This window comes from Oryzias melastigma, linkage group LG16, assembly GCF_002922805.2.
Source record: "Oryzias melastigma strain HK-1 linkage group LG16, ASM292280v2, whole genome shotgun sequence".
NCBI lineage: Eukaryota > Metazoa > Chordata > Actinopteri > Beloniformes > Adrianichthyidae > Oryzias > Oryzias melastigma.
Window position 1 is genome coordinate 7358121 of NC_050527.1, and position 14569 is coordinate 7372689.

Genomic DNA, 14569 nt, shown 5'->3' on the forward strand with positions numbered 1-14569 from the left:
TGCTTAGCAACCGTCACTCAGGGCAACTGGTGAGACTCATACCTCTGCCCTGCATCTACAGCAGTGAGACTTCATGTGCAAGCATTCTCCATCCAATAATCCGGAACTTAATTTTTCTATAGGTATATATAATCGAATAAAAAGCTTCTTTCTGAATACAAAGAAAACTGACGTTATGGATCCCAAAGCAGCTTCTCAGCAAATATTTTAAATGTCTATAAAGATACGTACCCACACCGGCCTTTTGATGTGTGTTAAAAAACGTGTTAAACGGATGTTCTTGAACACATGTAGAGCCAATGGTGTTTACACTGGTCAATCAAGGAGGGGCTTCTCCTTCTTTTTCTTTTTCTACTGTTTACTAGCGGATGTGCGCAGCTTACAGTTGGAAGAGACTTGGTACGGAATGTCGAAGTGGTGAAAAACTTGTGGCTAAATGTTGGGCTGAGTCTGAATTCTTACCCTATCCCTCCAATCATAGAGGTATTTTAAGTACGACTTGGTTGATAAAATCTATATCAATCGATCTAAGCTTAATAGATCAATAATCAATCCATAGAAGTAGAGATTTGTTCACGAGCTTGATGCTAACATATAATGGGATTATTGTTAGCATCGAGTGTTACCATTAGCCATCTCGATCGACCTAAACACACATTGCAGACTAAATGAACATCTTTATACTCACAAGTATACATTTCCAAACTCTTTTAAGGAAAAAAACTTGCTCATAACTTCTTCTTCTTCTTCTAGAATAAGGTGTAATGGTATAGCGCGATTGCCACCTAGTGGCCAAACTGAAACATTGTCCAGGAGAGACTGGAGTTTACATTTAAATATAAGTAATGACTTTTTGTTTTAAAATGACCTTTTTGAAGTTATAAAACTGATGCTATGTATCTTTAAGTGCTAGCAGTTCTGCGCTAATGTAGATGACCGGCGACTATTGATGACATCATAGAGTGGGAGTAACGTCTGAATTTGAAGACACTATTTTTCCGTAACTCTCCATATGGAAAGCTAAATGGAGGGTAGGGAGAAGTCGTAGAGGTAGGAAAATAATTCAGATTTTGCCTCGGTATCATATTATTCAGGTTCGCACAAATTGCAATTATTACTCCTCCATGATCAATGTTCAAACGCCATCCATACGTCACTAACAAATCTGAGTCCCTGATTGGGCAAAGTTTGATATGGTTTAACTTGCAACCTGTATTCATTGGTCACGATTTTTACATATCGAGCCCAAAAATGATTGCGTGGCTATGTGTGAACGAGAGAGTTTTGACTTTTTATTGGAAGTTGCTGCTTGAACGCATGTTGTCGTGGGCAGTGTGAATGCAGCTTTACATCTTTTTTTTTTTTACTTTATTTAGTGGTAAAATTAATATGTTTGTCATAGAATGCCAGCTGAAAGACTCACCACCATCAGGTTCTTGGAAACCCAGCAATCATGAGGGAAGTCTTGCAGCATAGGGACAAGAAACTGCAGACAGCCATCCCAGTGGCACAGGAGCAGCATCATACCAATCAGATTTACTATCCTCACCATGGCACTGGCAAGGTCATAGGTCATATGGAAGATCTACAGAGAGAAAAATACGTTTTTTTTAGACTCGGAGGGCGGATTTGCATTTCATCTCACAGCCCCAGGATAAAGAAACACCGCAGTTAAAAGAGAGGGAGGCCTCAGCCCAGTAAGACAGTCTCTGGTGATGAGTCATGTGTTTAAAGCCTCTGTTTCCTTTGTCTGCCCCTCTCACCTCCTCCCACTGGTGGATGTAGCGTATGAGTCTTGACAGGCGGAGCAGTCGGAGCAAGCTGAGGATTTTGGTGAAGCGAACTATGCGCAGCGCCCTGGCTGTCCTGTATACCTCAGAGTCCAGACTGTCCACCATCAGAAAGATGTAGTCCACCGGGATGGAGGAGACAAAGTCCACGAGGAACCAGCTCTTCAGGTAGTTCTGGCGTATTTCCCTGAGTTAGACGGATATGGAAGACCAGTGATTTGCCTAAATTTGGCCGTCCCACTTTCACGGCCCCCCCATACATGGTGACAATTTACACACTGGAATTAGAACAAAGCTTGACCTTTCCACAGCTCTCATGTGAGTTTGTTTGAACTGAAGCTCAGCAGATTGCTGCAAGAGCAGATCTATACTGATGGCAACAGTCATACACAAACCCTGCACTCCACAAAACACATTCTTTTACTAACCTTGGGTCAAGCAATATCTCAGTGCTGTCTTCCTTGACGATGCCAGTTCTGAAGTTGAGAACCAGGTCAACCATGAAGAGAGTGTCAGAGACCACGTTAAAAATGATCCACGAGGGAGTGTTCTCATCCCGAAAGAACGTGATGCCTACTGGAAGGACGATTAAGTTGCCCATCATCAATAATAGCATTAGCAGGTCCCAGTAAAACCTGAAAAGACACAGTTGGTCAGCTTCAGCTCAGTTTATGATTCACTGATGGAACTAACTGTTTCTACAGTTAAAGACCCACTCTGATCATGTTTTGGTCTATTATAAAAGCCTTATGAGTGGATTTTTAATTATAATTATGTCCCTCACACTCCCAATCTAACATTAGAGGTGCAGCAAAAATGGTGACCAATGTTGGAGCTTTGAGCCAGATAGCTCACATGAGGAAAACAAAGACGTATATAGATCTACAGTAATTGTTTGCAAGTTGATGCATATTAATGGAGCGCAGCAGGAAGGTTGTGTCCTGTCGACTCTACAAGCTTTTTTCAACTACATTTTTTGGTCTGCTCCTGATTCACAGTGATTTAAATAAAATACTCAAAAATGCAATTTGAAGCTTAATTTTCTCAATTTATGTTCTTTATCATGTTAAAAACAGCTTTAAATTATTTTCAAATGTGTAGCACGACATAAGACGACAAGAAAAATCAAAAAGTAAAAACAATGAAGACTAATTGCAGCAGATGTAAGTGTTTCTTCAGAAACAGATTGGCCCTTTGTGAAACATATATGAATATTGTTGTAACATCTTTAACATTTAGTCATTTTAAATGTGTTTTCACAAAACATTTGTGGTACAGCTTGATTAGCATGCACACTGACAACACTTGGACAGAAGTATAGTTTTAAAAAAATTGATGGATTATGGGAGGTATTTCAAAATTGTAACGAGAACGTTCAAAGTCTATGATTAGCAGTCATAAACATTTATCAAACGAATTTGCTTGTCTGGAGAGTAAATTAAACAATGATAAAACTGATTGTTCTGCGCACCAAAGGAAATTGTTTCTGTAAACTGTATTAACATTTATGGTCAAGCTTTGTCATTTTCCATCATCTGCCGACAAGTAAATATCACAAACAAGCTCCACCACATTCATTTTCACTATTGCATTGTGGGAGATCCACATCCTTTAACAGTGGAATCAAATGATTATCATAATGAAAAGCACTTCAAAGACAGTCCCTGATGTTGTTTTAGGGCTTTGCAAATGTGTAACCTCCAGGGGTAGATGGAAGCAGATCATCGAAGACTTTTGAAAAGCTGCAGAGATACAAAGCAGGAGATCAGTCAAGCCATTTGGATCTGGCTGAATTTATGGCACAAGAGCTGATCTGATCATCTGGAGACGAGTTCAGCCGTCTCATAAATCCTGATCCCTTCATCTGTCACCTTGACTTGTTTATGCCTCGCAGTTTTCTCACTTCTTTTTTTTCCTCAGAGAAACCCCTTTCCAGCTTTCTGGTTGATTGCCGCTAAGCGGCAGTTTAGTAACACCACCTCATGGAGTGACGCTGACACCAGACTGATGAAGATTAAGCATGCATGAGTCATCGTTATTCCACCAAACACACATTTCCCTCACAGAGTTTGTCACTAAAACTGACAGTTGTATCACTTCGTAATCACTGGCTTCCAATACAGTCATTATTTACAGCCTAACACAGCTTGAAAACATGCCTTGATGACTGTTATCATGGGAAAAATCTGAAATCACATCCCGCTGCCTTATTTGTGGCTGACATCCCTTTTCATTTGTGTGGACCATTAACCAAGCCTGTTTTGTATTTATTTACAAAAAAAAACTATGTAAAAAAATTGTAGACATAACATAAACTAATGCTGATGAGAGTGATTAATTTAGGCTTTACTAATGCACTTAATACTACATATTCACTCTTCAGCTGCCAGTATTAAAAGATTTAGAGAAATATTGATTTAAAGAAATTTGTAAAATTTCAGGACTTTATCTCCCCGTCCTCTAGAGCGCTTGACATTAATTGCTAAACCTCTCAATCCACCAGCTATAGGCACAACATGCTAATCTGTTGTAATTTATAGCTATATCATTACAATCCCTTTGCAATCCTATAGTAATACTTCTGCAATTCTTCATTAGTCTGACAGCATGGCACCTCACGGAAACGAGGCTCAGGTGAAAGACAGCACAATACTGATGCAAGATAAGGTTTGAGTGCCAGTCTGGATGTGAGGGGAGCGAATTCTGCAGAGCAAAAATCCCCTAAACTGAATCTAAACCTTAATCCTGAAGTTAGACGTGCCGATCTGCAGGGAAAAGATGGATTCTGCAGCCTGATTATGATGATGAAAGGCATTTTGCAGTAACACCTTCATGAAGCTCTGAAGGACAAATCAGTTCTTCCATTCCAGTTACCAAGATACCAGTATCTGGGAACCGCTCTTGAAGCGCCCTCGACAGAAAAGCCACATTAGACAAAAAGAATGTCTCACTGCTTTCTAAAAGGCTGTAATGAAGAGAGCAGTAAGAAAAAGAGTGACCTGTGACAGCAGAGGAAAAGGAGGTGAAGGGCCACTAAAACCCATAAAGAAGTAGAAGCTGCTTTGAGTGAGGAACAGACATCTGGATACAAGCTATCCCAAAAGTAAATGAAGAAACTAATGTCTCGTTTCCACTGAGCGATCCAGTTCGGAGTGAGCGTTTCCATTGAGTCTTGGACCTTCAAGGAGCCATGTGAGGTGTAGACCGAGGACATAGCTTTAAATGGTAAATGCCGTATACTTGTTTAGCGCTTTTCTACCTTCCTTGAAGACCCAAAGCGTTTCACATTTACACACTAGTAGCGGCTGGTAGGAGACTTCGACACATGGGCAGACATGGCAGGAATCAAACCCGCAATCTTCCGATCAGGAGTCAACCGCCCTACCGTTGCACTACGGACTCTGTGGGTCATAACGGTGCGACCACAGCGATTCTCTGTGTTTGCGGATTTGGCGTGTCTCCGGTCCCCAACCCCCGCGAATAAAGGGGGGAATATTGAATGCAAAAAATGTAATATTCTGTGCAAGAAGATTGTGGGAGGTGGAGAAAAATACAGCCACAAAGACGACAAAACATTCGGTTTGGATCTTGATTCGGGAAAAGCGCTGGTCGGACGCCTGGTGTTATTGTAATACCTTTCTGCAAATCAACGATTACATTGTGTGACGACAGTAGCTCCGCCCCAAACTGGTCAATTCCATTTTTCTATGGATCTACAACCAGTGGGAGACCAAATAATGGTACGAGCCGGTCCGGCCTAATCGGTCCTTTTTATAACGGAAATGCTCAAAATACTGTACCGGTCTGGTCCAGTCCAGTCTGGAGTGCTCAGTGGAAACGAGGCATTGGAGTGTATTCAGACTGGAAAAGTCTATTGATTCAGTCCAAGTCCGCTTAATTTGCTTCTGAACCTAGCGCATTCAGGCTGCTGTCTACCTGACATATCTGTTTTGGACCAAAGTCTGTGAACAAAACTACGTGACCAAACATCTCTTCAGTCATTGGCCAAAAATTACAAGGGTGGAGCAAAGTAGCGAGAAAGAATAATGGAAGTCTTTGTTGGGATAGTTCACTTATTCAAACTTTATATTTCACTGTCCAATTTTGAACATCTGTATGAACATCAGGTTCAACCCTTTTACTGCTACTTTGGTACGGTGGAGGCATGCTGAAGGCGGTTAGTCAGGAAACGACGGTTAAAAAGGTACGTTGATAAATGTTTATGACAAATCAATTGTTGGGAAACAGTGTGAGAAGCAATGTTTATCTCGTTAAAAGTAGTTTTAACCCTTGGGCTTTCCTATGCTTACATTAAAAGTTGGATCATCTGGACCCCACAAGACAGCACACTGAGCTTTTTTTTTTTTCAAGGATTTTCTATTTTCACTGGTGTCCGTGGCAGACATAAAATCCTTTAATTTGTCATGGGAGAGATCACACATCATTATAAGGGTGGGGTCATTAGCACAAGAATTCATGAGTCTACATTCATCCAACTAGATTTCAACGAGATGTTGCGTCTCATCATTGCTTTACTTTTATCTGTGGCTCATCGGTTTCTTCATTTCTACTCTGTTTACATCACATAATACTTGGCTACCGTGGCCGTTTTTGGTCCAGCTGAACGGAGCCTATTCAGAGAATGTGCTTCCTGGTCCTGGCCCAGGATAACGAACTCTGGTTCACTTTAATCGAACCACATGTCCAGTCTGAATACACGCTTAGATTCTGGAACAAACTGGTGATTTGTCTGGGTTGTATCCCACTTCTATTGGCTCAGAGAGACTCCAGCAAACATTTCTTCTTCTTCTAAAACTTCCTGTGCTTATTGACTAATTCTTGTAACTGCTTAAAGTGGAACATGTCCTTAAAGTTTGTCTAAAAGCTGGAGTTGTGATTTATAGAGTGTGGTGTTTTATATAAAATGACAGAGAACATCAATAAACCTTTCAGGAGCAGAGTTTTCTTTTGTCTGAGTCGTGACAAACAGACTCAAACAGGAACCAAACACCTCCGATCTCAGATCCAACATTTAACACAATTCCTGACAGTTTCCTAAAAAAAAACTGTTTTTTTCCAACTCATGCAGCTCCACTGATTGTGTGTGATTCATGCCAGCTCACATGCATGCATCCAGATTGGTAGTATGTACTCAGAATGAAAACACACACCCAGGAACACACACACAGATAGGAAATGAAAATGCAATCAAAGCTGCTCTCCGTGGCCTCATCAGTATTCCATTTTGAACGTGAACAGGTGCTGGGGGATAACTGACCTGCATCTACCTGCTCAGCTGTTGTCAAACCGAACACTAATTTTACTGTAATTGAGGCCAAGTGTCTCTTAAGCAGTCTGTGATGGGCTCCCTGTTTGCTGGTGGCCAGATGTCACTTCCCACCTGTCATTCTGCAGGAGGAGCCCACAAATGATCATGACATCTGAGCACTAACTGTCACCTTTTGAGGAACGCTTTCTCCACCTCCGCTTTTGTACTTTTTTTTGGAATTGTGAGAGAAACATGTCTTGAAAGGAGGCGCAGGGAGTGAAAGCTTGTTAGCGGCGTCTGTGACGAGACTCACAGTCCCATGCACGTGCTAACAAGTGGCTCAGAAATGATGACGGAAAGAATTTGCTGTCTTCTCCGCCCTTCAACATGGCATCACAAACCTCCGCAGATGTTAAATGAAAAGTGAAATGACTGAATTATGCATAATCCATACTCAACATGCATAATTTAATACAATTGGAATGTCCTCTTACAACATAATGACAGTTTTAACATCTGGAGTTTGAAGAGGAAAGACTGAAGTTAAGGGGAGACGTGAAGGAGTCCACAGACCTTCATTGACCTCATTCATCAGAGCAGTCCCCTAAGCTGCACTACAGTGATCATTGCTCTGATAGACAATACTAAATGGCACAGTCTGCATGTGGCCCGTGTGAGGCTGATGAGACTAAAGTGGGACAGCAGCCTTGGGGATCAAGTCGTCCATTGTTGCTGCGGTCTGTCTGGAGATTGTGAATGCCGCCACTCCCCCCCTGCTGCCCACCTTCTCAAAGCCTTCAGCTGTGATTACGAAGCACCACCTATATTCATAAATGTCTCAGCTGTCAGTCAGCTCTCGTGGTTTCTTTTTTTTTTTTTTTCGATAAAACATTTCGCTTGTTATGAAAGAAACTATCAGAGACGGTCTGGGGAGTTCAGCTAAATCCTTGGGGCACGGAAAGAGTTCCCAGCAGAGAAGATTCAATGCTCACACAGTGGAAAATATTTCAGCTGATTGGGAGGGCCGGCATCTTGTATTAAATTCACCATCCTATTTGCATTTTCTTGCTGCAGTTTTCACTAAAAAAAGAAGGGCATTAAAAAAAGCATTTTCGTTGCTTTTAAGAAGTGAATCCTCCTCATGTCCAAGACTTCCTGATTGATGGTCTTTTCTAACCTGCCTTTCAACAACACTAAGGAAACAATAGGCACATATTTTTTGATAATTGATACTTGATTCATGTTAATGACTTTTCTTATGGCCATTTTTTTTTTAATTTGTGTCGCTTGATTTCTTTTAATGATTTTTCTATTGAAGAATAAAAATCTGCATGCATTCTTATGATACTTGCTTTCCATTAATGACTCATCCAATGGAAAATAATCTGCATGCAAATATTCTTTTGTTGTTTGGTACTTGATTTATATTGTTTTTTTTCTAATGACAAATAATCAACACATTTTGTCTGAATTTGGATAACAGATCTGCATATGCAATGACAAAGTCTGAAATAGTGTAATATCTACTGACATAGTCATTGTTTCTTGAGGATTCCTAATAACCTGAATCTATGTTGGGAAAATATAAATATCTGACCTTAAGTTACACACCAGATAGTGATAATACATGTAAAGGAAATGGTAAGGTCGAGCCGGGGTGGAATTATAAAAGTTCGCTTCCTTCCACTTCCTTTCAGGAAATCTGTCTTTTAATGTAGTTATCCTGTGTTTGACATGTCTTTATGGATGCACACTTCTGTTGATTGAATTGCACATGATTTTTTTTTCTTGATTTCTTGAAATAAACCATTTATTATCTAATCTAAAAAAAAAAAAAAAACTAAAAAAAAAACACAATTGCGTTATACACAGTTAGTGTGACTTCTTCGTAAGCATTCACACTATTGTGATCCTGTTTCTCTCAATTATTATTCCTTATTTATTGATTGGTAAGAACTCAATCACATAATTTCTTTAATCTTGGTATCAAAATGTTCAGCTAGTTAAGGAAATTCCTGCTTGTACTTTTGGCATCTGTACATTTTACGGTTTTGAACATATGACGCAACTTATGCAATTTTTTATTCCATTAAAAATAAATGGGAACATTTTTAAAATGTTTAAAAATCTTTTATGCAATTTTCAAACATATGCAATCTTGGTATCAAAACGTTCAGCGTGTTAAGCACATACATGCCTTTTTTTTTTTTTACATGCTTTTGGTATTCACAAATTTTATGCAATTTGAAATTTTAAGATTTTTTTTACAATTTCTTTAGCAAAATTATTCAAATTGTTTGTGCACTTTCTGCAATTATGCAGGTTTGGTATCAAAATGTTCAGCAGGTTCAGCACATTATGCTTGTCCTGGTATTCATTCACCCTCACACATTTTAATATTTTTCACAATTTTTGTGATTTTTCAAGAAATTCTTCAAATTCTTTGTGCACTTTCTACAAATTATGCAAGTTTGGTATAAAAATGCAAATTTCTTAAGCAACCACACCCAGCAGTAAGCATTTACATTAGCATTTTTGTACTTTTCTAGTTGTCTCGAGACTTAGAAAAAGAAAAGAAAATGCAACAAGTATGAATCTAATCAAACTGGAATAAATTTGTAATGCATTTTTTTAGGTTTTCAAGGGGAAAAAAAATCAAGTAAAATGCCAACATTTATCGAATAAAAGTTTTGCTTTTACTCAACAGTTCTTCCAAATTGGTTTTGCAGCAGAAATTTGATCAGAATTTGAATCATTTTTTGTCAGATGAAATAAAACCTTGGTTCAAGCCTGGAAGCATTCCTTCTTTTGGGGACATGTTATGTTTCTCGTTCTGTTTAAATGGATCCATTTGGACTTGTTTTGATCCAGTCTTCCACCAGGTGAACTGGGCTCGTCTCTGGGGTGCTACAAGTGGGTTAAGTGCGGGGGTGCCATGCGGGAAATCAGGGTTCTATTCAATGAGCGTCAACAAGTTGGTCTTTAGACAACTGCCTAACTTTTGGCCACAATGGGGCATAAGTCTTGGTGCCGGTCCCCAGCCCGGATAAAAAGCAAGATAGTGTCAGGATGGGCGTAAAACTCTCTGCTAAACCACCTCAGTGGCGCCCCTGAAAGGTGAACAAACACCTGAGGTTCCACAGGTGGCTCCAGGATGGAGTGGAGTGCGTGCAGCTTCATACCTGAAGTCACTGTACGGGTGGATGATCCAGGCTCCCGCTGATTTCAGCCGCTCCTGCTCCATCGCCACCGCTTTGTGGGATCCGAACATGCGCAGGCTGAATTTGTTGACCCCCGGCAGTAGCATGGCTCCGAACTGTCTCTGGATGAAGGTGCTCTGGTTGGAGTTGCTGTAGTCCTCTCCGTCCAAGCCCATGCCGAACCCCCCGAACCCCCCGAGCCCGGACTGACCCGCCGCCTCTGGGGTGCCCGCGGTGGTGTTACAAGCCGTGGTGGTGGTCGTCTCCGCGCCGGTGGCCACCACCATGACTCCGGTCCCCGTGGAGGAGGAGGTGGAGGCCAGGGCGGCGCGGGACGCAAAGCCGACGGAGCGGGGTGGGGGGTGCGCGCCGGAGGAGGAGGAGGTGGGCGGTGGCGGAAGGGGCAGCGGGGTGGTCGGGGTTCCAGCTGTGCGGAAAGCGATCCCATCCCTGGTGGAGGAGCTGATGATGGAGAAGCGGCGGCCGCGCGCGCTAGAGGAGGAGCCGTCCGCCCCGAAGGAGCCCTTCTCCCCCTCCAGAGACGCCTGGGACAGCCGGTAGCCCGGGGAGGGAAGGCTGCCTTTACTGCGCCGCTTTGCGTCCCCTCCATTCCGCCTGGGCAGACTGTCACCTCCCGAGCCCCCGCCGCTCCCAGGCGCACCTCCTGCCACCCCATCCATCCCAACTCCGGGAGAGGAGGGCGGCAATAACCTGTAGGCTCACTCCCTCCCCCCTCAGGAAAGCTTTTGTTTCAATCTAGATAGGTGAAAATGTCAATGTCACAGCCTCAAGAAGAAGTCGCGTCTGAGCGCCTCATTGCGCCGGAGCGGACAGCTCACACCTCCGCCTCGTCTCCTTACCTCTGTGCCCTTGGAAATGGCCCCGTGAAGACACGGAGTCCTTCATCCTCCCCGCGTGACGCACGCGGACCCACTTTAACTGCTGAAGTTGAGTCTCCGTCGCCCTCACAGATGTTTCCCCATCATTCCTCCTTCCTCGTCCTTGGAACGTCGCTCTCCGCCCGAGGCCCTCCCTCTCCTCTCCACAGCCGCCTTCACCGCGCCGACGCCGGTCATGTTGGCACCGGCTTCCCGAGTCTATTAAGAGTGCTCGACTCTCATTGGCCGCCCGCGTTCGGTTGTGCGGCATGTATGTCCGGAGAGCGCAGCCAATTTGCGGTTTTATCAGCATATGCCATTATATAAGAGATTTTTGGGGCGTAGGTGGGAGGGGAGGGGGTGCATTCATCCGAAGATCACTCTGAAGAACACCGACTCCCCTGATAAAAACACATGGAAAATAATGACACGCGCAATCAGAGACGCACGTTAAAGGGACACGCGCGCGCGGGGCGCTCACACTCCGAGGCGCGCCGATTCATCCAGAAACGCGCACAAAAGCGCAGAGCGGGATGGAGTCACATTAACCCCGGTGTAACCCGCGCAGTCCACGACACGCGGGCATGTGAGGGATCCGGGGAGGAAACGCGACCTTCACGGCGAAGAAATGCGCACAGACGCAGAAGCGCTCAGACAAAAAAGTGATGCTGGAATCAACTTGTCTGAAGGGAAAACCATCCGCCGCGTGAAGTCCCTTTGTGGTCGGATTTCAACTGAATTCCGTTCGCATTTCCTCCTCTTTTTGGCATTCAGCACACGCAAAACGCAGAGAAAATACACGATGTTCCATCACGCGCTGGTGCGTTCCGATGATTTCCCAAAGTCTCCCTTCAAACAAAGAGAAGAAACTACTTGTTGAGCGCTCACGTCTCCTCCGCTGCTGCGATTAGAAGAAGTCCTCTTCATGTTCTGCAAACTTATGAAGGCACACGGCGCATGCCAAATGAATAATTGTGCACAGAGAGGAAAAAAAGGGTTTGGATATCATCGACCGGTTGCCATGGCATCAGCATTCTCATCATCAGTCCCCCAAAGGCCGCATGCCCAACCGGAGCAAGATGCTCGCGCCTCTCGAAGGTAAAAAGGTCGCGCGCGTCATTCTTTCTCACCAATGAGGAAACTTTATTTGAATCTATAAAACAGACGTGAGGGAACGTTTATGAACGAGAATATCGAGTCATTCCATAAATAGGGGTACAGTTCATGTCAAGCATGAATTTAAATGATCAATTTTCATTTTTGATCAAATACACCCTTAATGTGTGAAATGAATTATTTGGCAAGCGTAAACTCAAATGAATGTTGATTTTTTTTTTTCTTTTTATGAAAAATGAATATTTATTACCGGCAAATTGAATACAATGCAAAACACAAACATTTGATAGCTAATTAGTTTGAACGTGTTCGTGTATTAGCAAGATATTTAGAGTTACCTGATCTGAAAATGTGACATTTGAGCTTCACAATGGTGATTTTATAGGATCTTTGATGATTAAACTTCTTTTCAGCAGATAAAACTGAATGTGGATTTATTTAACATATTTTATCTCTCCAGATATATCCCCAATTAGGCTTTTTTGGTTCCATTTCATCTAACATAACAGATTTATAGCTCAAAAACACTTGTACACAGTTGACAGATATAACATGGTTGATATTTAGGCAATTTTTGGGTAACGTGCTAAATCAGAACGGTCACCATAAACCTTATTCAACTCACATTTTTATAAACTTTTCATGAATTTTTACAAATATAATATCTAAAGCAAGTTTACATGAACATGTCGGTACCACAGTTGACATTTAGTTTATGCACTCTACACAATAAAAGTGCTAAATATTGCAAAGAAGAAATAATTACTTGGGGGATGCAGTTCCTATGAAAAAGGACTTTAAAATGATATTGGTCATGTGACTTTGAAACAAAGCATTGCTGATTTATTGGGGGGGGGGGCAGGAATCCAATAGCATGAAAATCAACAGGTTCCAGTTTCTTAAGCATTTTTTTGACACAAAAAAGAGATAGAATCTATTAATTTCAGTTTCACAATTATTTCAATATCACAACACAGTTGTCTCAATGGGCTTCACACCAGTAATTGCACAAAAACAGAAAGTCAGTCATAAAATATAAATAGCCAATTGCTAAACTAATCTAAGCAGACTAAACTAAATTGACCCTCCTCCTTGGTAAGGAAAAAAAAAAACCTCAAAAATCCGGATTCCAGGGAGAAAAAAGAAGGAACTTCAGGGATGTTCATATGAAGGAGGGAACCTCTCCAAGGATGGACAGACGAAGTACCAGGATAGTTAAAGAAGAATTAGCTTATCTAATATAACAGATGGGCTTCATCCAGACCTCGAGCCAGAGGCGTGGTCCACAGCCAAGAACAGGAGCTGGTTATTTGCTTTTTATATTAAATAAAAGAGACATGTTTAAATGTAAAATTGCAGTTGGCTGAAGTTAATTGTTGATAAAAGTGATAAAACAGCCGATTGACAAGCACTTGTATCAGAGACTCTATTGTGTGCTTAACACTTAAGAGAAAAGCTTTATATGAGGTAAATTTTAAGAATTTTGGATTCAAGGACAAAACACATAATTACAAATCCAGTGTGAACTTTTTTTCCAATTTATCTAAACAAAATGCAACATTGAAATAATTTAATTACATTTGATGTCCATTTCTTTAAAGGGAAAGACTAATTTATTACAAGAACCAGTTATTTAAAACACTTTTATTTCAAATTTGAAAGAAAAATTTAACAAAACTTGTTTAGCACCAAGAGACTCATTGTTTTTTAAAAAAAAAAGTCAAGGCCGTTTCCTAAATTTGGTCGTTTTCATCTTTTTTTTGTTGCAAAAGTTGTGTCAGTGCAGACAGCTCACCTTGACTGCAAATAAGGCTTGAGCACCAGAACACTCCTGCTGCTGCAACTGCACTCAGGGCCAGACCAATTTCTCTATGCATTACATCAGCAGGGCTCCACAGAAAGCGTCTGCACCTTCAGTGTCCTAAAATCCAGACCTGCAACCGTCAAAAATACATGAAAGTGAAGGTTGAACTAAAAAAAAGAAAAAAAAAAGCAGCAGCTACTGGTGTGCTTAGTGGTAATTTCTCTACTGTGATGAAAACAAGAGCTGATGCAAGAGATAATCATGATCTAATTATGGGGCTAAATTGATCTCAACTTGATTCACTCTTATTATATTCCGAGCTTTTAAAATGCTCAAAATAAATATACGGCTCTTTGTTTGTTCCTAAAAAAAGACCCATAATGCACAGCAGACCTGGAAAGGGAAAACAAGGAAAGAGAAAGCAGTAAGAATGTCACATAAAGGATCATCAGACATGAGCGGGCTCAACACAGGAACAGACATAATTACTTTACGGGAATAATATGAAGATG

The 14569-nt window shown here is 41.6% G+C and overlaps 1 protein-coding gene across 1 annotated transcript; it reads right to left on the bottom strand.

Annotated features, from left to right (window-relative positions):
• Nucleotides 1–1423: 1423 nt before the first annotated feature.
• LOC112143272 (potassium/sodium hyperpolarization-activated cyclic nucleotide-gated channel 1) lies at nt 1424–13538 on the bottom strand (the record flags this gene model as incomplete). Its single annotated transcript, XM_024267116.2, is given in 4 exon segments — nt 1424–1585; nt 1764–1977; nt 2219–2425; nt 10242–13538. Coding segments are annotated over 4 exon segments (1281 nt in total), but the record flags the coding sequence as incomplete, so codon positions are not given.
• Between the last annotated feature and the right edge of the window lie 1031 nt (nt 13539–14569).